The 21,989-nt window shown below is 51.0% G+C and overlaps 1 protein-coding gene across 4 annotated transcripts in view; it reads right to left on the reverse strand.

The window, feature by feature from the left end:
* PKNOX2 (PBX/knotted 1 homeobox 2) overlaps positions 1–21,989 on the reverse strand; it is a 304,311-nt gene that overhangs the window by 11,027 nt on the left and 271,295 nt on the right. For all 4 annotated transcript variants that reach the window (XM_080816842.1, XM_080816843.1, XM_080816844.1 and 1 more), the window contains 3 exons: positions 10,853–10,982; positions 10,284–10,381; positions 9,353–9,472 (listed from right to left, as the gene is read on the reverse strand). In XM_080816842.1, the coding sequence (XP_080672968.1) occupies positions 9,353–9,472; positions 10,284–10,381; positions 10,853–10,982 (348 nt within the window). The remainder of the gene's footprint in view (positions 1–9,352; positions 9,473–10,283; positions 10,382–10,852; positions 10,983–21,989) is intronic.

A 21,989-nucleotide genomic window follows, 5' to 3' on the forward strand; every position in this document is an offset into this window, starting at 1 on the left:
TCCTATACTCCCTGCCAGACCTGGCCCAGATCCCAGCTCCTCCATTAAACACTAACTTTGTGTATCAGCATCCCATGCAAGGCTTCTTTAAGGCAAGACCTCGATCATGCCCAGAGCCCTGGAAGTCTCCGAGGCCAGCTCTCGCACTGGGCTGGTGTCTTTGATACTAGCGCTTTCACTGATGCCCCCAAACCAGTTACAGGTGCGCAGAGACAGTGCCAGGGAGGCTCAGTGGGAGTCCGCCAGCTGGTCTCCAGTTGCAAGTGGTATGGTTGGTTTCTATCATTTTCTGGGCATGCCGTCCTGAAGAAGATGGGGAAGCGTGGCGCTGCGGGGCCAGTGTACCGCATGGCAGCCCTTTTGCTGATGGTTGGGAAAGTCTTTCTCCTGGACTCAAATCTTCCCCTTACTCAACCAGCCAGAGAGGCGAGACTGCCCTTCACACAGAAGTCGACAGCACTGCCCCTTACTTCATAACAAGAGTTCCAACCACTTACTGGATGCCAGTTTTTGGCTAACTTTGATTTTTCTTTTAAAGATTTTATTTGTTTATCTGACACAGAGAGAGAGATCACAAGCAGGCAGAGAGGCAGGCAGAGACAGAGGAGGAAGCAGGCTCCCCACCGAGCACAGAGCCCTTCGGGGGCCTCGATCCCAGGACCCCGAGACCATGACCTGAGCAGAAGGCAGAGGCTTAACCCACTGAGCCATCCAGGCGCCCTTGGCTAACTTTGAATACTTAACAATATTCACAGAGTACTCTGTCAAAATACCTCACTGAATTTTCCAGGCACCTATGAAATAAGCATCATTATTCACATTTTACACATGAGAAAACCAAGGCCAGAAGGGTTAAGGAACTGGCTCCAGGTTGTCCAAGCAGTGAGTGGCAGAGCCAAGACTCACACCCCCTGTATCTTTAACCACGTCCGTTCCACCTCTGGGCTAGACCATCTGTCAGGCACTGCGCTTTTTAACGTATTATTGATCATCTTTGCCATAGGTGGGTACCATTATCTCTACTTTATGAAGAGGAAATTAACATCAGAGATGCCAGTTGACCGGTTCAAGGTCATACAGCAAGTAAAAAAAAAATGGAGCTGGGATCAGTCTCAGGTCTGTCTGCCTCCCAAACCCTTGCTCCTTATACTATACCATGCTGGCCCTAGAGAAACAAATCTTTTCTACGGACCGAACATCCCCAGTCCCCTTATCCAGTCATCATATGACCTGTTTCCCATTAAGAGTCATTTGAACAGACATTTCCCTACTCTGACTACTCTCCTCTGGACATGACTTCTCAAAGCACCTTTTGAAATGTGATGTTCAGTCCCAGACATGCTAGTCTGGATGTGTCTGACCAGCACAGGTAGGCAAACTTCTCTCACCTGTGCTAATTCCTCCATTCTTGGACCTCTTGAGTGTGTATGCCCCTGCTAATACTTGATTATAACATGGGTTAACCACTCCTGGTTTACGTGTATAATTTATTTCCCCAATTAAATTATCAGTCCCTCGAGTGCTGGAATCATGTCTTATACCCACGACTTAGGTGTTAGTGGACAGATACGGTATTTGGGACTTAGATCCCATTTTCCCATAGAAACAAGTTATTTCTTTAATAGCTGGTTTTCCAGGCTAGCCCCCAAAGACTGATTTAGTTAAAGATCTATGTTCTGGTGGAAAGGAGCTTACAGGACTCAGGGATAAAAAACCGAGCTCACTCTAATTTCAGGGGGCGGTCTAGACTTAAGGAAATTTTGAGGTGGGGGAGCACAGACTTCATCATCTTGCCTATTCCTGGGCCCTGCTGCCACTTCTCCGCACCTCTTCTCAGAGCCCCAGGGCCGTCGTGTGACCCTGCAGTCAGCTTTCTGAATTTGAGGCCTCTGGCTGCTAGGACTTTAGGGTCAAATCTCTTAAAACTATATTCGTATGATGTAGATAAAACTTTCATCAGAGTCTTAAAGGTCAGGGGCCTTGAAGAGGGGAAGAACAATTGCTAGAAACCTTTCCCCTGGTTCCCCATTCTGGTTTGCCTCTTCAAAATGCTGTGTTAAAAAATATTCTAATCTTCATTTGCTACTGCTAACAAGCACTGGCACTCTTCCCATGAAGCTGATCTTAGCTGAGTGGGAGTAAAAAAGTAAGCTTTGGAACTAATTCATACTAAGCTGTGAATGAAAGATGGCATCTCGGCCTTTCCATTGGCGTCTGTTTTTGACAGGGATTGGATACTTTGAAGTGGATCTCTGATAAGTGGAATTTCAGATCGTGTGACAAAGTTGAAGGAAAAAGTAGCAGGCAAGATATTCTGGAACAAAAATAGTCTAAGTCTCTCTGAGCTATTTTTTTGCTTTTCAAGTTTTCTTACTTTTCGCCACAGATTCCCTAGAAGTGTCAAGATTTCTCTCAGCTTTTCCTGAGACAGAGTGGATTAGGGGGACTCCCAGAGGGAGACGGGAGGCATTTGCAACAGCAGCTGTGTTTGGATCAGGACAAAGTACTTTCATACTCATCTCATTCCATCCTCACAACAGTGCTGTGGACTGGATATCGTGATTCCCATTTTAGAGCAGAGGAGACTGAGATCTGATGAGACCCAGCAACGTGCCCCGGTCCCCTGGCTAGGTAAACAAGGTGTACAACGCTCAAATCCAGGGCCTGCCTCCCTTACCACGCCCCTTCCATAGAGCACCCACTGTAAGAGACATCACCATTTCTAAGCCAGCTGGAGATGGATCCCATAAGTGTGTCTCTGACAGGGATCGATGTGTACGTCTTTGGGGCTTAGTAGATTGCTAGGCACAGGGAAGGTGGCAAGCGGGACGCACAGAGAGTGTTTGTTGAGTCACTGAAGATTTACACCAAGGCACAGAGGCAACCAGCTGGATTTCACGTCCACACACCCTCCTTGGCTGGGAGCCCACGGGCAGGGCACATGCTGTACCCGGGTGAGTGGCAGCCTGTGTTGCCCAGCGGGGAGGAGCCCAGCATGTGAGGCTCCAGTGCCGTGGGTGAGAAGAGCTGGAAATCTGACAAAGATGCGCTCAGATCTGGACAGGCTCAGATTAGGTGGAGCCCAGGAATGTTCACAGGAGCATTACTCAGAAGCTGAAAAGCGGAAAACAACCCAAACACGCCCCAGCTGATGAGTGGATAAACCAAGGGTGGTCTGTCCATGCAGTGGGATCCCATTCTGCCACGAAGCAGAAGGAAGCACCGATGTATGTTACGACACGATGAACCATGGAAGCCTGATGTGGAGTGAGAGAAGCCACTCACAGAGGACCACATATAATAAAATTCCATTCCTGTGGAAGATCTGAAATTGGCAAATCCGATGAGACCCAAAGTCGATTACTGGTTTCTAAGGGCCGGGCAGTGATAGCTAATGGGTAACAGAATTTCTTTCAGTGATGAAAATATTCTGAAATTCAACGGTGGGGACGGCTGCACAACGCTAAACATACGGAAAACCTTCTGACTTTAGTTACAAAGGGTGAATGGAGGTATGTGAATTCTAGTTCAATTAAAAAAAAGTCAAGAGAGGGAAGGCCCCTGGTGCATTTTGGGCACTTGGCTTCTGTGACAGCCGCAGAGTTCATATGAGGGCCCTGGAAGCAGGCCCTCAGCTGCACGTGGCCGGGTGGGAGAGCAGCCGCCTCATACACAGGGTGGGGCGGGGTGGCAGCGAGCAGGGTCCAACAGTGACGTTGGCTGGGTGCCACCCCAGGACTGTGGATGTGAGCATTGGAGAAGGGAGAGGGAACGAAGGGATGGTGAGGCTGCCTCAGTGAATTTGAAAACTAGGGTGGCATGTAGCTCTCCTGCCCCTCTCCCAGGACAGGGCTCTGTGTCTCCACAGACAGCCTCCACTGACAGCATCCGCTGAGAGCCAGGGGTCCGCTTTGCTTCACCTAGACTTATGTGGGAGCCGAGAGATGCTCTGGTTTCTTGGGTCAAGGCGGAGGGACTATAGCCTCATGGGTGAGGAACTAGAGCCTCGGGGAGCCACAGACTTGGGTTCAAATCCCATGAGATGTTGGGGAACATGTTCCCTTCTTTGAGTCTAGTTTTGTTACTGGTAAAATGAGGATAGTAGGGCCCCTGGGTGACTCAGTCTGTTAAGCGTCTGCCTTTGGCTCAGGTTATGATCCCAGGGTCCTGGGATCGAGTCCCACCCACACCGGGCTCCCTGCTCAGCGAGGAATCTGCTTCTCCCTCTACCCTTCCCCCTTGCTCGTGATCTCTCTTTCTCTCTCAAATAAACAAATATACCCAGCCCCTGTGCTGGCTGCGTGGATTACATGAGATGATGCCTGAAGATGCTCAGCATGAATCGGGTCCGCCATGGTGGCTGATGAAGGCGTGGCTCCTTCAATGTGTGGCTGGGCCTGCTGGGGCTTGGTTTCCTCTTTGGGATCTCCCCACATGCAGAGAATATTCTGTAATGTTGCTCCTGTGCTTTGGTGACAGCGGCACAGAGAACAGCCCTCTTCTGGGTGGAAACGAGCAGAATAACCGGGCCAGGGTGAGGGGTGCTGGGGTCTGGAGCAGAGGGGCTGGGGGCAGAAGCTGGGCAGGAAGAGCAGCCCTCTCCCTCCATCCTCCGTGGACAGAACCCTCTGCTGGAGTTCCCCCCAGCCTAGGTTTGCTGTGGAGTGATTGCTTCCAGCAGGAGATTGGTGTCTTTCAGCCAAAAGGCAACAGCAAGAAAATATCATTGGATTCTTCAGGGACCCCATAGCAAGTAGCTAATGGATGAAACCTTCCTAACCTCGCTGTAGCCAACAACAAAAAGGCTCTGGGTTGTTTAAGTCCCATCTCAGGAGCATTCTGTCATCAGAATCCATGTCTGTAGCTGCTAATGCCACACAACAGTGGAAATGACAAGAAGCCTCAGACACAGGACGAAAGGAATCAAAGAATACTAACCGGTCCCCGAGGGAAAGAAGACAACAGGAACGACTAGTATTCACTACAAAAGTTTGAATGAACAATCTCCACCAGCTGAGACTGTAGATTTACAATGCTTTCTGTTTCTTCCGCAAGCCATGGAAACTGCTGTTCACGCTGTCCCAGACGCTCGAGATAAAGACAGGCAACCATGCAGAATGGTCCTTACACCATTTATCTGCTTATCAGGAAGTCGGCAGTGTTTGTATCCAGACTGGTTTATGCCAGTTACATGTGTTAGTATAATGATACAATTTAACTATTCTGTAAACCAATAAAATGTAAGTGCCTCAAGAAAGTTATTCTTGCTAAGAAAACTAAGTGGAATGCTTTGGAAAGATCTGAGACTCTGACTTCCTTAAAAATGCCATGTAGTGAGGATCACTGGGACAAATGTAAGCGGCTGGAATACATAACAAAAATCTAGAAAGATCCCACAGCCAGATTACTTCCCAGACTTGAAATTTCTTATCCTATGTTAAATAAAGATGGAATTTATAGATGTTCTATTATAGGAGAGGTTTGTGCAAGTAAAAGGACAACCTCTCATCAGAAAAAGATCTTGGCCCTGTATCAAGACATTAGCGAATCAATATATATGTGTATCTTCTAAATTAAAATAAAATCTATCTTTATAAGGGCTTTTTCTTTCTTCAACCAACTTTTCCAATTGGCCAATCAACACGTGGGTTCTCCCCAGTGCACTGGATTGGATAGGAGAACATCCACTGGATAGTGAAATCTGTCCTTTTTCAAACATTTTCTACCCTTTCTCCCTAAAACTGAACAGCTACTTTATGGCCATATGGTGTTACTGCAGAGAGAGTTCTCAAGAGCTGGAGGCTCAGAGTTGTTCCTCAAAGATACAGTGAAAGCAAGGTAGGGATAATCAAATATGGTGTAATCAAATATGTTTGGGGAAAGCTTCCAACCATGCCCCTTCTTGCGAATTCATGATGCCCCTAGTACACTAAGAATCAAGAACTGAGCTGAACTTTGTATAACCAGATTTTCCCAAGCTCTTTCACCCCATCTTGACAGCAACACCGATAACATCCTATAAAGGTACACATTTTGGGAATCAAATCTTTAGGGCCCCCATAAGAGGTATAACATATGACCCCTATTCTGGAGCAATTTACAGTTGAGTCAGAGCTATGAGACACGTACATTTGACACAGACATACATACGCAGATCAGGTAAGCAAACACCTGTTGTTACAGGTGTTACAGATCAGATCAACAGGTCCGGCATCCACCTCTAATCTTCACAACCTGTGTGCCTTATTCTCAAAAACTTGCTCTTAGTCCACGGTTCTAGACAGTTCAAAGAGGGTTCGCATTTCTTACACGTGCCTGTGTACCAGGCTTCGCTCTTCATACATTTTCTCCCATTTAATTTTTATAAGCGTGGGAAATGGGTATTATCTTTTTTCAAAAAAATCAACTCAGAGAGATTGCACAGCTGGTGGCGGGGCCTCAATTTGTACCCCTGTCCGTCTGGCTCCGAAGCCTAGCTTCTTTTCGCTGTGCCCTTGTTATCCAGTCTTCAGAGCCTCTCCTAAGCTGGGGCTTGGGGGCCCGTGCGCCCACTGAGATCTGGGTAGCCAGACTGATCCATGGCCCAGGCTGGGCCTGCAGAGGATAGCTGTGCCAGGCTGTGTCCCTAGAGCCTGGACTTTTCCACAGACCCTTCCTTCCCCAGTCCACAAGTTCTGAGTTGTGACTTTTTTTTAAAGGCCTGGGGGTCACTCCCTTGTCCTCTCCTGATGGCCGCTGTGAGGAAGGCATTAAGTTGGGGAGGACTTTGCCAATGTTAAGTGCTTTATTAATAGTATCCGCACTGAGTGCACTCTGAGCTGGAGAGGGTCCAGACCTAGGAGGGAGTGAGCAGAAAGTCTTACTCATGCTTTTCAGCAAGCCCTCACCATGGTTCCTGGTCCCTTTTGTAGAGCTGATCTGGATCTTTCCTTCTCTGCTTTGTGCTCAGTGACTCCCTCCGCCCCTCTTCTCCACCTCTACCTTCCTCTGCCACCCCTGGTCCAGGGGGCAGTGGCCATGAGTGGAAAGAAATGACCCTAAGCTATAGAGGGGCGCTCAGCCAGAAGGGGGCAAGAGGGGAGCCTGTGAACTTTGAAGTCCAAGGTCAGAGGGGAGACACAGTTAGGAGGGGCTGATAAGATGACCCTCCAGTCTCAGGCTCAGACTTACAACAGGGGGGAGATGCAAATAGGGAGAGGCAGGCAGCTGAGGCAGGAGCCCCGACTCGGGTGATGGGGGTCAGTTCTGGGTGCTGGCCTGAGCGACTGGGCTAGTGCGTATGGGAATTGGTCAGGCAGCCTCCTCTCCCTCCTAGCCTTTTCTCTCCCTCAGAAGTGAGGTTGGGGGTGTGTTCACATCAGTCAAAAATGCACGGGGTGGAGGAGGTGAGGCAGGAAGGACGGGGCACCAACATTTATTAAGCACCTCAATGTGCCAGGGCCTTGGCAATTACTAAATTGCTTCCTGGTTTTCTTCCCAAGACGTGAGTGTGTCCAGGTTTCAGAGTCAGAGGTAAAGCTAGATTGGAGCTCAGGTTTGGCCGCCTGAGGACCCCGTGAGCTTTCTAGCACACCCCCAGCCTGGGGTCACACATCACTGCGCTGCGGTGTGTGCAGCCAGCTCTGGACCTATGGTGGGGGGCTGGGGGAAGGGGGACATGGGGAGCAGAGGAGCGGCTGCCGCCATCTTGGCTGTGATGCACCAGTGCATGAGACAGATCCTTCCTCAGGGAGTCCCTCTTCCCATGTAGCACAGACACCGGGTTTGCAGGCCCCCTCCGGCTCTCTGACAGTGTGGAAAACCACAACAGGCAGGAGGCCTGGCCATCCCTGCCCCCATCGTCAGCCACTGAGTCAGAGCTGCTCTCAAGAGGCCTGAGGATGGCGCTGGCCGTGTCTCCCGGGCTTCATCACGGCTCTGACCTCTTCCCCTCACCTTGACCCTTGGCCTTCCGGCCCCCTCTCTCAAAATTAGGTTCCTCCTTGTTTTCTAGGTGGTGCTCTCAAAGTGGCTTCCTTAGCAAAGCCCTGGGGTGGCCCCAACATCTTAGAGCTGGGGGGATGGGCACGTGGGGGAAGAGGCAGAGCCCCAGCCCCACATCGGTCACCACAGAACAGTTCTTCCTGTTCACTGGGTGTGCGGGCCTAGCGCTTCTGGGCCAGAGTCCCTAAGATGCCCGTATTGGAGAACCACAACCCAGGCTCAGGCTCCATGGTGTCTGGAGGTACTCCCACTTCAAATAAAGGGCTGCTGATTGACCAAATGATTAATTTCCATGACCCGTTTGAATTCTCTCCCCTCTGAAGAAAGAGTTTCCCTCACGCTTGGTTCTACCTCAAGGCCAAGACAGTCTCCTGGTGTTTGTTTTTTTGTCTAACTTGGTACCTCCATGCCAGGCCAAGACCTCAAGACCTCGCAGACTGCTTCAAGCCTGCTGGTGCTTCCAGAATCTACCTCCCCACCCTGGGTGCACAGAGGTGTGGGTGCACGTACACACACACACACGTGCACGCACCCTTCACAATCAGCCTAGACATGGCCATGGGCCTTCATTTGTTGCTACAACTCTTGGATGATGCTAGGGGATTACAGTTTTGAATTCATTCCTGACATTCAACCACAGTCCTGTCTGTTCCAACTAACACTGCACACGGCACGGCTATCATGTTAGTGCACACAGCAGGCTCTTTATCAACATTATGCTTAAACCCAAGGCTCTGTTGCCCTTTCACGGAAGTGGCCAAAGATGCTCATGAAGGCAGTCAGTTGTTCTGCCCCAGAGCTGAGCTGGTTGTGTGAGGAAGGAGATTTCTCCCTGGGCTGCTCCTCTAGACCTGACGGTCGCAGCCACCGCCCCCCAGCATGGTGCCCCATCTGGCCACTCTGGTCAGAGGGACAGGGAAAAGGGGACACACATCCGCTGCTACCTCCATGGTGAGGACTCCAGGGAACAGAAGAGCCTGGGCTGAGGATCCACATTTTCTTCCCCAGGAGAAGGGCAGGAGAGCACGTGGCCGCCTGTAGCAACTGCAGTCCTGGTCCCCAGAATCTCACCCCATCCGTGAAACCCTTGCCCAGTCCTTCGCTCTCTTCAGAACATGTCTGTCCTCATTCCCTCACTTTATGTCACCTTCTTCATGGCAGCAGCAAGTACCAGAGACAGCCTCCCAGCTTGAGGTCCCACTAAAGCCTCTCCTCTCTGCCTTGGCCTCTGGAAGATGAGATCCCTACCAGCGAGCCTCTCTCTGGGCCCATGCCCTCTGTACATCCGGGGAGGACGGCAGAGTCCGGAACCTGGGGGGTTATTAGTACCCTGTGCTTCACTCCACACCCCCAATCCACGCACACTCACCATGAGATGCTGGAAGAGCCAAGAACGCATTATATTGGTGGCATGCTTGGGCAAGACTCCTCGTTTGTTCTTGGACTTCTTATCCTCATTGTCCAGGAGGGAGGTGAGGTCAAGGTTAACCTTCAGGGCACGTGGAGAAAAAATCAGCATCAGCAGCCTGGCGGGCCAGCAGCTAGGGACCTGTTGCCATAGTGACGGCAGGCTCTCGCTGCCAACCCCCTTTCCCAACTCATTCTCAGGGCCCTGGGGAGGTCACCTTTCCTTTCACTCTGCACCAGCCCCTCAGAGAATGGGAGACAGGGAAGAGGAGGAGGAGGAAGAGGCGTGGGGAGAAGGGGATAAGAGAGGACGCAGAGGAAATAGGGACATGCAGAGGGTAGAGGAGAGACAAATTTGCCATCCACTAGTTATTAGCATTTCTAGGTTACTTTACCGTTTGCAAAGCACCTTCCTCCCCATTACTGTGATTAGCACTCATAGCAGCTCTGGAAGCTGGCAGGGCTCTGTGCAAGTGGTGTTCATCCCCCCTCTGTGGGTAAGAACTCTGAGGCCCAGACAGGTCAGGTGACTTATCCAAGATGACAGAATTAATGTCACATCTCAGGCCTGACTTCAGATCTTCTTCCTCCCCCCGACCTGTGTGTGCACTCTATCCCACTGAGCTATGGAGTGGCTCGGGCTAGAAACCAGGGATAGGAGGTGCAGGATCCTTTGATGTAACCCCGAGGGGGAGGGAAATCCCAGGAGTTGATAAAGCCTTTCCGACACCCAGCTTCCCATCTGGAAACTGAGCGTAATGACACCTCTTAAAGGAATAACGTGATTACGTGAGTCACTTGTGTAAAGGGCCTAGCAGGGAAAAAACAGTTATGATTGTTCCCCTCCCCCCCCACCAGTGCACATGAGCACACACCTGTGCACGCACACTCACCTGTGTGTTCTGGATCTGGATGGCTCCCTGGGGGATTGCTTGGGTGACCACCTGACCCTGGGAGGTTACCATGGTAACTGGCTGGTATAAGGCTCCACCTGAGGAGACAACCAGTTTTTGGGTCCCCTGCCATGAGGGTGGGTAGGCGTGAGGGCAAGCCGGATTTCCAACTCACTTGGCATTCCCACGTAAAGACCTTCAATTCTGGAGGCACTCAAGCCCCCGTTGGGGAGGGGTAAGGTGGGGGTGGGAACGGGGTCCAGAGAACAGAGCCTCTGTTGGGAAGTGTTTGGGGGCAGGGACAACAGCTTTACTTGGTCTTTGAGGGGCTCATGAGACTTTGACCCAAATTTGTTCCAAAATATCACAATTAGGTCTTGGTGCTAGTCATCTATAAACTTACAGAACACTGTGGTCAAGAAATTGAGCTGGAATCCCGTTCTTGGGAGGGGGCACCCCTCCCATTTCTTAAGATTGTTTGTATGGTACCCTGCCCCCCACCCCCTGGAATCCCCTTGGAGCCACCCCTTCTCCTCCCAGGAGTATTCCCCACAATCCCTTGCACCGACCTGACACCACTTGTGAGTTGACGGTTGTCATGGCGATGTTGCCCTGCTGGAGCGCTGAGGCTGGGACCACAATCCCCTGGGGGTTATTGGAGACTCCAGACATGGAATTGGGGGAATTCTGCAGGAGGTCCTGGCAGTAAGGGAGGCGTGGTTTGTGACAATGTCACTCAATGCCTAGAAGCCACAGCTCCAAATTCCTCCTCTCCCTTTCTCTCTTTCTGTCTTCCCTCCTCCCTTTTTCCTGCTCCTCCCAGGGCCCAAATCTGAAAGGCAATTCTCACGGCCCTTTAGAAGCAGTGAATAAAAAGGCTCAATATTAAAAACCAACCAATCTACCAACCAACTTACTAACCAACCAACCAGCCAGCCAACCAACCTACAGTGTTTATCCACTTAGCTATTCTGTTCTTCTGAGGCCTGAGACACAAATCATCTCATAAACCAGTGGTCCCCACTTTGGCTTCACTTTGGAATTTCCCACACTGATGGGTTCTAAACCCAGAGGCTGTAATTCAATTGGTTGGGGGTGTATCCGGGGCTTTGGTGTTTTGGGAGCTCCCTAAGTAGTTCTAACACCTGGCCCAGGCTGAGAACGAGGCTTTATCTGCCTAGCACATTGTCACCCTTCACACTGAACTGTCTCCAGACGCCTTCCCAGACACCCTCTCCCCCCGAGAAACTTACCTCCTCACGTACCTATATCACATTATTTATTACACCCAGCTCCAAGGACAAATGGCTTCCAACATTTTATCTTTGTATCCTGAGCACCTAACTCAGGTGCCTGGCACACAGCGGACACTAAAATTGTTGTTCAATAATAATAATATAGAAACAGCCGCCCTCACCTCTTTACAACCTGCCTTCAGAGCGTGTCATAGGAGCCTCGACCTCAAGCCACCCTTCAGCACATTTCATCGATTCCTTCCTCTTTCCCAGGCTGCCAGCCCAGAATCCCACTGCAGAGGCCCCCTTTTGCCCCACGCTGTCAACCTGCCAGGCCCCATTTTTGCCAGGAAACAATCCTTGCTGTTTGTTTTTGCAGCCGCCAAAGCAGATAAGAAGAACATTTATTCCTGGCACTCTGGCCGCCTCGTCATTGCCATGTCACAGCTGGGCCAGGAAGGGCTTGGACCTGATGCTGAGGGACTCCGCATGCCATGCTCGAGGGGAGGGAGCTTGGCCACAACCTCCAGGAAGCAGCAATAAAGCCTCCCTGCCTGGGGGCTGGGTGCTTGCTGGACGGGGAGAATTTGTGGGGACGGAATTGGGTGTGTGAGAGGAGGTTGAGGTCTCTAGGTTTTCTTTGGAGAAAGCAAGAAAGGTGGCCAGTGAGGTGCCATGGAAGGAGTGGTGGGAGACCCGCCTGGGTCTCTGGGCTCCTCTGACCACAGTGCCTCATCTGAAAATGGCTTGAACCACGTAACCTGTCTGAAGACCATCAAGGGCTGACACTGTCATGCTCACAGCTTGGAGTCCTAACGCATGAGCTGTAAGAATTTAGACAAGTAAACAGTCAAGAAAATAGACTACCACTGGGGGAAAAGAAGGCCCCAAGCTTCCTAACTTTCATTTTAGGACTGGGGGAGAAGCTTGGGCTTTCAGCCTCCAGGGAAGGTCTAGAGTTTCTTGGAGCCAACTCTTGGTCTTCCCACTCAACTGGTTCAAGTCTAAGACTGAGGCCCACCTTCCGAAACCTAAAAACCAGAAGAGCCCTTAAATGCTACCTATTCCAACTCTCTGAGCACAAATAAGGAACTCAGGCTTCTTAGAAACCCAAGTGACTCACCCAAGACCTCCAGCCGGTTCACAGCAATGGGACTAGAACACAGCCCTCCTTCATCCACAAACACTGAATACCCACCCTGTGCCAAGAACCAGGCTACGAGGTGCTCCTGGAACCACAGGGGCTCAGTACGCAGTTACTGGAGGCAAGGTGAACAGGTGAAACACTCAAACCCCAGAAGTACAGAGGCAGCATGGGCACGGGAGCAAAGACCATGGATTTGGGAATCAGCAAATCCCAGCCCTTCTGGGAGCATCAGTCTCATTTATAAAATGTGTCTGGCTCAGCACTGACATCTAGGAGCCCTCAAAGCCTGTTTTCAGCTCTCTCTCCATCTAAGGTTGATTCTGCCCTCATTCCAACACCCTTGTCAACCATTCTCACAGGATGTAAACCAATGCTGACGTTATTTGAAGCTGAAGCAAAGCTAGAAGGTAAATGTAACAGAAGAGGGTGTTGTCCCTCTATGCCTTTCACCCTAAAACTAATGTAAATGACTTTTCAATTCTCTCTCTCTTCTGGAAACTTCATGCCATGGTGCTCCTCATCGGGGAAAGGCATTTGGGAATTTCCAACATAAAAAGTTGTCCCAGACTTTTTTTCCCCCGAAAAAAAGTATCCAGCAAGGTTAGGAAAACACAAGTGAAATCAGTAAAATAAATACAAGATGTGTGCCTTGGGATTCAACCAACACACATTTTTGCTAGCCAGAGGCAGAAGGGTGAGCTATCCCCTGGATACTTCATCTACTTATTCAGACTCTGACTGGTTCCCTGCCCTGTGGTCTTGCAGGCCTGCGTGCCAGGCTCTGGGTTTGGGTAGCCAAAGGCAATTTATGCATTAGATCAGATTCTTCTCTTTTCTACCGTCTCCTCCCACTCGGGGGTCGTTGGTTGGGACATGCCGAGAGGCAGCCAAGTTCTATCAGCAAAGGAATGGAGAAGAGACGTTCGGGGCAGAGACCACAGGAAGGACCATCTTAGCTGGGCAAAAAAGAGGAAGAAAAATCTGGGCCTTCCCGAGGTCTGGGGAAATAATATCCAACCCCTACATTTGTAAATATGACCTATTTCACATACCGGCCTGAGCCCTGTCGTGTTTTCAAAGACAGAGAGTTTCAGGGTCATGGAGCCAGACCCTCTGCGATCTGCATTTGTAAAAACCGCCCTCGGCTAGTCCCAAAGATCAATGGGTCTGAAACGACCTATGTATTACACACGTTGAATATTCACATTCTTTTACTATGCTATTTCATTTTAATGAAATACTCCCATACTATTGGGAAAGATGATTCTATTTGCCTGCAGAGCAACTGAGGCCCCGAGAACTGAAGTGGCTTCCTAGAGTCACACAGATGTGCCTCGAACCCAGGTTCTTTGGCTCTGAGTACAGCGCCGATGCTCACTTGGAGAGACGTGCTTTGGAGTCAGATACCCAGGCTCAACATAAGCAGGGTGCCTGGCACACGTCAGCACCCAATAAGTCACTTTCCACTTCCTTTGGCTAAAGCCACTCAGCAAGGGAGCTGAGTTTGGCACAGCCAGGATTTCAAACCTGTTCTAGAAGGTCCCAGAGCTACTTGGGTTCTTCACTTCGCAGCAGTGGAGACTGAGCCGGGGCTTCGTACTGAGCCGTGGGGGTCAGTCCTCGCTTTGTGCCCCCTTCATTCCTGCCTCCTTGCCCAAGACATTCCTGGGCCCTGGCCAAGCCCCAGAAGTAGGAGCTGCGCCTCTGCCTTGGACGAGCTCTGTGACCTGACTGCAGCCATTCCAGGGGGAGCCCCGGGTCTGGCTCTCTGGAGCCTTTGCCTCTGCGGAGACGACGGGGCTCTGAATCTCTGGGAAAAGTCTAGGTCTTTTCTGAGGGAAGAGCTACTGTGGCAGCAATGGAAGCCCCTTAGGGAGAAAATGTTGGCTAAGCACACAGTATTTTTATGTTCTTGGCAGCTTCCTCTTGGGGCTCATCAGACTCCCAAGCAGGTGGGTGATGCTCTGTCTAGATCCAAATAGGGCTGTTTCCTTCTAGTCTCCTTAGCACCCATAAAGAGGTGAGAAGCACATGTTATACAGTTTTAGGGACATTCTTCAGCATCCAGAGTCTCACAACCCTGCCCAAATTGTCCAGGAACCAGGGGCTCTGAGCTGGTTATCTAGCTCAAGAACTCTGCCTCGTCCCACCAGGAACATGGCCGTAGTGTCCCCGAGCCTCTGCAAAGTGCTGGAAGCCTGGCTTCCTGGTGGAGCCATCCCACCAAACTGGGGTATGTGTGAGCTCCCACCTTCTAGTAGTAAGATTTGCTTTCCAAAGTAGGACAAGGCCCTAAAGCTGAAAACTTTCTTGGAGTTTTCTGGGAATGATGTCTCCAGGCCTGGACCAGGTGACCCAGGACTTGGATGGAAACCCACGAGCTAGGCTCCACAGGCCTCCCCGGAAGCTGTGCCACGGCTGATCCTTGTACGTTGTTTCCCTGAGACACAGAGAGGCAGAGAGCCTCTCAGAAGCGGGCCAAGCAAGGTAGGGGAGCAGCTTTAGAATGGCCAAGAGCTTGAGCCTCCTAAACCCTACCTGTGGACCAGCTGCAAAGCCTTTGCTGCCTCAGGCCATCAGTCACGGTAGTCACTGGGTGAGTTTTACTCCCAATCTTATTTTGGAACAACAACAAAAAGAGATGATTTGTTCAAAAGGAAGGCCTTCCTAAGAAAAAGTGAAAGGTTCTGGGATTGCTTTTGGAAGCAGAGGGTGTTGGGGTGGGGCGTGTGTGGCGCAGAGGAACGGACTCTGACCTTATGGTCTGATGTTGGCCCTGGGGGCACCGGCCCAGTCCCTGGAGCCACCACTCTTCACTGTCAATAGGGAAAGGGCTTCTGTGGCCCGGGAAACAAAATTCCCACCAAAGGAAGAAATTCCCGGAATAAACTGATGGGAGGAAGAGAGGAAGGCAAAGACAGATAGAAACATTTTCCTTTAAGTAATTTTGAAATAGCTGGAATGTTTATCTTACTAGGAGGCCTGTGGAACAGACGACATGAACTAGATGACACCGCAAAGGTCATCCCGACTGAGGATTTAGAAAAACCGATGCCATTCCCTAGAATCCATTGTGTGGTGTGTTGGGGGTGGGTGGGTGAGCAGGTGTGGAGGAGGTAGGAGCTGGGAGGGGACAGCACTACCCATGGGGACCCACTGTCTGTCATCCACCCCCAGGCCACTAGGGGTCTCTGCTGATCCACAAGCTCAGACTCCACTCCCCCAAACCTCTCCAAGCCTCCCAGGAGGACAGGTCTGTGGGCTAACTGGCCTGGGCTGGGGGGCGGGGACTGGTCTGGGGTGCCTCACTTCTGCTAGAAAGCTTGACCAGACTCACTCTGGGCATGCCCGTGGCCCATGCTCTTGACTTCTTCAGTGTTTCCTGTTGGTCTGATATACTGCACGTAAAGCATAACGGTTCTCTGTCTTACGCACGTGTCTTAGCTTTGGTTGTAGCTATTTTGAGGGAAAGAGGGTTCTTTCTTTGAATTCCCCCAAGCTGCCTACCACAGTGTTGGGTGCGCGACAGATGCTCAATAAACACAGGGCCCGACTGGGCTTTGGCCCAGGATGGGGTGTGTGTGTATGTGTCTTAGGAGGGAGGAGAGGTTGCCTCTGTCCCCAGACACACTGTTCCTGGCAGTGTCCTTCCATTCTGGCAGGGCCAGAGTCCTGTCTTTGGCTGGGAAGGGCTGGACTCCCAAACTCAGGAAAGCCAATCACACGTAAACAAGCCACCTAATCCAGTGGCTGTTTCTCTCCTGCTGGGGGCTTTAGTCTCAAGGGAAAGGCGCTTCTGGCCTGTGGGACAAGTGGCAGCTGCTGCTCTTAAGGAACATTCCTTCTCGGAAGGAGAGAACTGCTCAGGTTTCACTGGCCTGGCAGGAAGGGCGGTCCTCATGGTCTCCTGGCGCCCTGAACTGGAGGGCTGGGGGCTGGGAAGTGGTGGAAAGGGCAGCATTGGTGGCTATGGCGAGAGGGAGGCAGGGTAGCTCCTGGAACTCTACCTTCCTGTCACTGTGGTGTAGGGGTGCCTCCTTCCCACCTCCGTGGTGATCCTGCAGGGTAGATCACTCCTCCCACCGGCCTTAAAACTCCCTAGTCAAATCCTCAGGATGCTTGGCCACTGGGCAGAGCTTCCGGGGGCTTGACTGAGGTGACTGCCTCCCACCTCCCTGACCTTCTGCTAATCTTGAAAATGCAAACTCCCTGTAGGTCGGTAGGCAAGTCCACCTGCTCCAGGCAAGGGTGTACTCACTAGTCCCCTCCCTATTTTTTAAAGAGAGTTAGCAAAAATGTAAAGTTCTACCTGCTCGGCCAAGGCCCACATCTCAGAGCTGGGTTCACTCTGTGCCTTTCTTTCCCCTATTAGCAACCTAAAGTCTTGCTTCCCAGCGATGGGTTTCTTCCTTTCTAGTTTCCAAATCACTGCTCTACAGCTAAGTGGGGTCACTCCTCCCCAACCAGGCCCCAGGACCCCTGGGGCTTCCTATGTGTCCCCCCCAAAAGTCAAAGGACTGTATAATAATAATATAATATAATATAATATAATATAATATAATATGTAGAACACATACTTCAGCATAACCTATCTCAGTCTCTGCTGCTTATTTGAGCCAGTGTCTGAACTTCTCTGAGCTTCTTCCCTGGGAGAGAAAATAATGTGCCCTCGCAGCCTTGCTGTGAGGAGTAAATAAGGTAATATATGTAAAGCACCCAGTACATACGGTCTAGGGAAGGTTCAGGAAATGCTGACATTCTCCCCAGTTCTTCCTGGGGCAGCACAAGATGTGGCTACTCAATTAGTTTGCCTCCAACATGTTTCCAACCCCGTCGCCTACATTCCCCATTATGTCTCACGTCTTTGGTGATGGCCATCATTTTCAGCCTGGCAGCACAGCCATTGTTAGGTTTGGAGGTCAGAGATCATGTCACACCCCCTTTGAGGTCCTTGGAACTCAGCAGGCTCAGTTGTGCTTGAACTGATGCACGGGGCAGAAATGAATGACCTCTTGTCCTCTAGCAGCTTCTTCTCTCCAGGGATTCTGAAAGGCTGTCTCTGTTCCTTACCTTCTCCTAGACTTCTCTCTACACCTGGAACACTCAACTTCGGAGCTCCCAGATAGCCTACCACTCCTCCTCCTCGTGCCCTTTCCCGAAGAAGTCCTTCCAAGGCCACAGAATCTGCAACTTCTCCAATCACAATGGGCAAAATCTTCCCGCTGGCCTACCTAATCCATGCTGAAGTTTGCTCATTCTGTCTCCAGGCAGGAACAGGCTGTGGCCGTGAGAGTGGGCAGGCGGGGGCCAGGCCTTCTCTGGGGGCAGAGGGAAGGAGGCTAAGCAGTGACTGGGGTAACCTGAAGCCACACATGTGGTTTGTTTGATCCAGACCCCTTCTGTGGCTCCTCTCCCTATCTCTGGCTACTCCTTTCCTGCCTTCCTCAATGTCCCCTCACTCTGCAGCCTTCTGTGGCTCACGTAACTTATCTAGGTCCACAGGTGTGACTCACAGCTCCCTTGCACTGAGACTGGGAGCTCCTTCTGGATAATTCATTCATGCTCTCATAGGATCTAGCATGGTGCAGTGCCCCCCAAATGCTCGGTGACTGAGGACTTCAGCTCAGTCCGATTCAGAGCAAGGTGGGAATTAAGTTCTCTCCAGTGGGATGGTTTCGTTTATGTCCTCTGGGAAAGCTGGGAGAAGCCTGTCCAACAGGAATCAGGAGTCTAGGATGAGCCTCCTTACTGAGGAGGCTGCCCCAGCAAGAAACCTGGGCTCAGAGATGTAAGGAAGCTGGGATGTCTTCAGGGGCAGGTGGAACAGGATGGCTTCCTGGAGGCATGGAAAAAACCAGCTGTGGCCCAATTTCCTGGGAACTCTAGTTCAGCTTGCAGGCTTGGTGGAAGCTGTCTCCCCTACTCCTTACCTGCCTCCCACCCAAGAGAAAGCTCACATTCAGAAAAGGAAGGCCAAACAGAGAAGGTGACCAGCTGCCATAGAGCTGAATGGGGACATGGTAGGGCATGGGGGGGGTAAATTTGAATTAAAAAATCTCCCCCACTTTGCAACACAAGGCCAAATGATTAGCACACAGGGAAAACCATGAACCAGCGGTTTGCAAAAAAGCTGGCAGGCAGCTGGAATGTTGATACTGAGGCTCATGCTCCAAAGGGGAGACACCCCTCCCTGGGCCAGGCTGGTGCTCAGTACGGCTATTTCAGGCTGGGGGGATTAAGGTTGAACCATGACAAATGTGAACCATCGTATGTGCGCGTGTGTGTGCTTGGCGCACGCGCGTGCGTCCCAAACACTCCTCTCTTCTGTCCCATACTGGCTCCCAGGCCGGCCTCCTGCACAGAAAATCTCTTGGCAGCCGAGGCCTCTCCTTCCTGGGGAAGGCCCAGCTAGCGTCGCAGCCCCCAGCTCAGGGACAGTGATAGCAGCCTGCCCTGGGACTGTGGACAGCACGTGGCGCATCCTATGCACCGTCCCTCCTCCACACGCCTGGCTTCGCACTGACCCCGCACCCCCTAGCCTGTCCCTTCATCCCCCACCCCTCTGCTGCTGTTCCTTTTCTCTTTTCCTCCTCTGGCCTTCTCAGCCTCACTTCCCTCCCCTCTGCTGCCCTTCCCCTCCGGATCTTCATCCTTCCTCTGCTCCCTCTTGAAGGTGACCCTCCAGAGTTGTCTTTCTTTCCCTTTGTCTTTCTTCTGATTTCTCCTTCCTTCCTTCGGCTTCCTCTGGCCTCTCTTGATCTGTCGCCATCTGTCTCCTTGTCTTACTTCTCCCCACAGATATTTACTAGCCGTCCATGCATCAGACCTTGGGTTAGCTGCCACCAGGCGTGGGTTATAATTGTATATAAAATACTGTCTGCACTCAAAACACGTCTGTTATCTAGGAGAGGAGAATGACCCTTATACCAGCAACGCTGAGATAAAGTCACATGTGATATTTATATTTAAGTGGTCGCCAAGGCTCTAGCACTTAGTTGGGAGAAAGAAAAGGCCTTTCTGGATGGGCATCAGAGAGGCCTCCTGGGGAAAGCAGCCTTGTTGCTGTCCTGGGGAAGAGGCTGGGTTTGGTTGTGCAGAGCCGTGGAAGGGTCGTCGGAGCAAACAGGCCTGGGAGAATGCAGCCCTGGGGGAGCCTCCACTATCCGGTTGGAAGATGAGAAAACTCTGAGGACAATCAGAGCTTTTGAGCAGGATGAAGACATGAACAGAGCCTTACGACCATAAATGCAGCAGCAGAACCTGAAGAGGCATGTGTAGGTGTGTTTGTGTTTGTGGTGCATGGGCATGTGTGTGTGTGTGTGTGTGTGTGTGGAGTGCTGAAGGCTAGCCATAGAGGACAGGCGATGGGGCTGGGAATCTACTGCAGCAGCCTGTGTGTGATTATCTCATTTAGCCACTGAAGTCCGAACTAAGTAGGTGGAGGCAGGCAGAGGCAATTAAGGGACAAGTCGAAGAAGTTCCAAATAGGAACACCTTGCCAAGCACCTTGTCTTCTTTTTCGAGCTGTCTTTGTTTTTGCCCGATTGTCTGAGTTCTTCTTTCTAAGCAGATCAGAAGTCTTTCTGTGTTGGCCACCCCAGGGCCAGCTTCGCTATTAGGCAGAGATCTGATATTTACAATGACGGGAATCAAAGTTCTCTCCTCTTTCCTCAAAGCTCAGAGGCCCCGAAGGCTGGGATCTCCCAGGAGGACTGACTTTCGCAGGCAGCGTCTGTGCGCCCTGGCTCACCCAGAGCCTGTGTTACCCTTCTCTGCCAATCCTGGATCCCCAGTGGCCCTGCATGCTGCAGACTGACTTGTCAGCCCCAGGACCCCGACCTGGAGGGGGCCACTGTGGCTGCTAAGCCCTCTGGCCCTCCTCTCCTCCCCCACTACCCTGGTACACCCCCAATGTCAGTGCACGAGGTAGACTTGGAGAGCCCAGGAGGGGAAATCCAGAGCCTCTCCAAGGACCTGATTATTTCCAAAGACTTGTGCTAATTTTCTGATATGATCCTCACATCTCTGTGAGGCACTAAATCCTCATTACTTTTCCTGACCGATGCATTCTAATTAGATCAACACTTAAAAAAAATTCACAATAGCCACAGGATGGCTTTCCATCTCATTAACTCCTCACTTATTATTTTCATGAAAATTACTGATAAAAATGTGCATCTCCATTTGCTGAGGCCTCACAGCCTCCTCAGCTCCTATCTTGCATCTCTCCCGTCACCGGGGCTGCGCAGCGTCGCCATGGTAACCCACAATAATAGAAACTAATAAATTACAAACGAGATGCTCGTTGAGCAATTATTGTCCTCTTTTATGCAAGTTTCTTGCTAATTTTGATCATAAGGGAAAGTACAATAAGACTCTGAAGGAATGAGTCTATTTCAAGAGAATATTAGCTAGCAGAAGCCTGGGCGGCTGTTTTTAGATCTGTAATAAAGTGATTTGGTGATTTCAAGCAACGGGAAGAGGAAATAAACTTCTTGCCTCGTGTCCCATGCAGTACTCACTGTCGAGTCCCACAGAGATCCTTCTGAATTTGTACAAGCGGGGCTGGCCTTCTAGAAGGCCCCCGACCCTTCCCTTGCCTCTAACAAGCTGGAGGGATGGATAAAGTGTGCTGGTGCCTAAAGCTTAGAGATAAAAATGGCACCACCTTTCTTAGACACCTTTTTGAGTGCCCATTATTTTTAGAAAGTTTATCCTTTTCCCCACACCTGATTTGTCTCAGGAGAGGAGGGTACAGTAAACTTCCTAGGGCCCTCCATGTGTCTGTCCCAGACTCAGGAACTCAGCGGGAGGAGAAGAAAGTGGTGAGCTATGGCTTACGTAGATGTCGGTGAGTTTGGTGGAAAGGTATCACCAGGCAGCTTTTTTAAAGCTCCGTAGGTTTGGGGAATATATTCCGCCCTGGAGAGAAGAGCCCATTCTCACCCAAAACACAAAGTTGCCATTTCTAGGTTCCCCAGTTCCTGGGATGAAGGTGACTCTTGGGAGAGGGGTGGTGGGAGGTGACATTCCCAGTGGCCCTTAACCTTAGGAAGACAGATGAGTCAGGGTAGGGTGAGCAACTGGAAAATGATCCGGCAGAAGAAGCAGTCGCATGGGAAGCTGTCTTCATCTATGAGGTGGGCAGGATTCAGGGAAGGACAAAACCCTCCTTATCAAGAACACGGAGAGGTCAGCAAGCCCTCTTGAGAAGTGTGCGGGGCTAAGAGGTGGGGGTCTGTTCCCGGCTCTGCCCCAGCCTCATCTCAACATTTTCTAAGGAATACCCAGGCCCCAGTACGGTGAGTTCTGGGGCTGCCCAAT

Source organism: Martes martes (assembly GCF_963455335.1).
Source record: "Martes martes genome assembly, chromosome: 10".
Classification (NCBI taxonomy): domain Eukaryota; kingdom Metazoa; phylum Chordata; class Mammalia; order Carnivora; family Mustelidae; genus Martes; species Martes martes.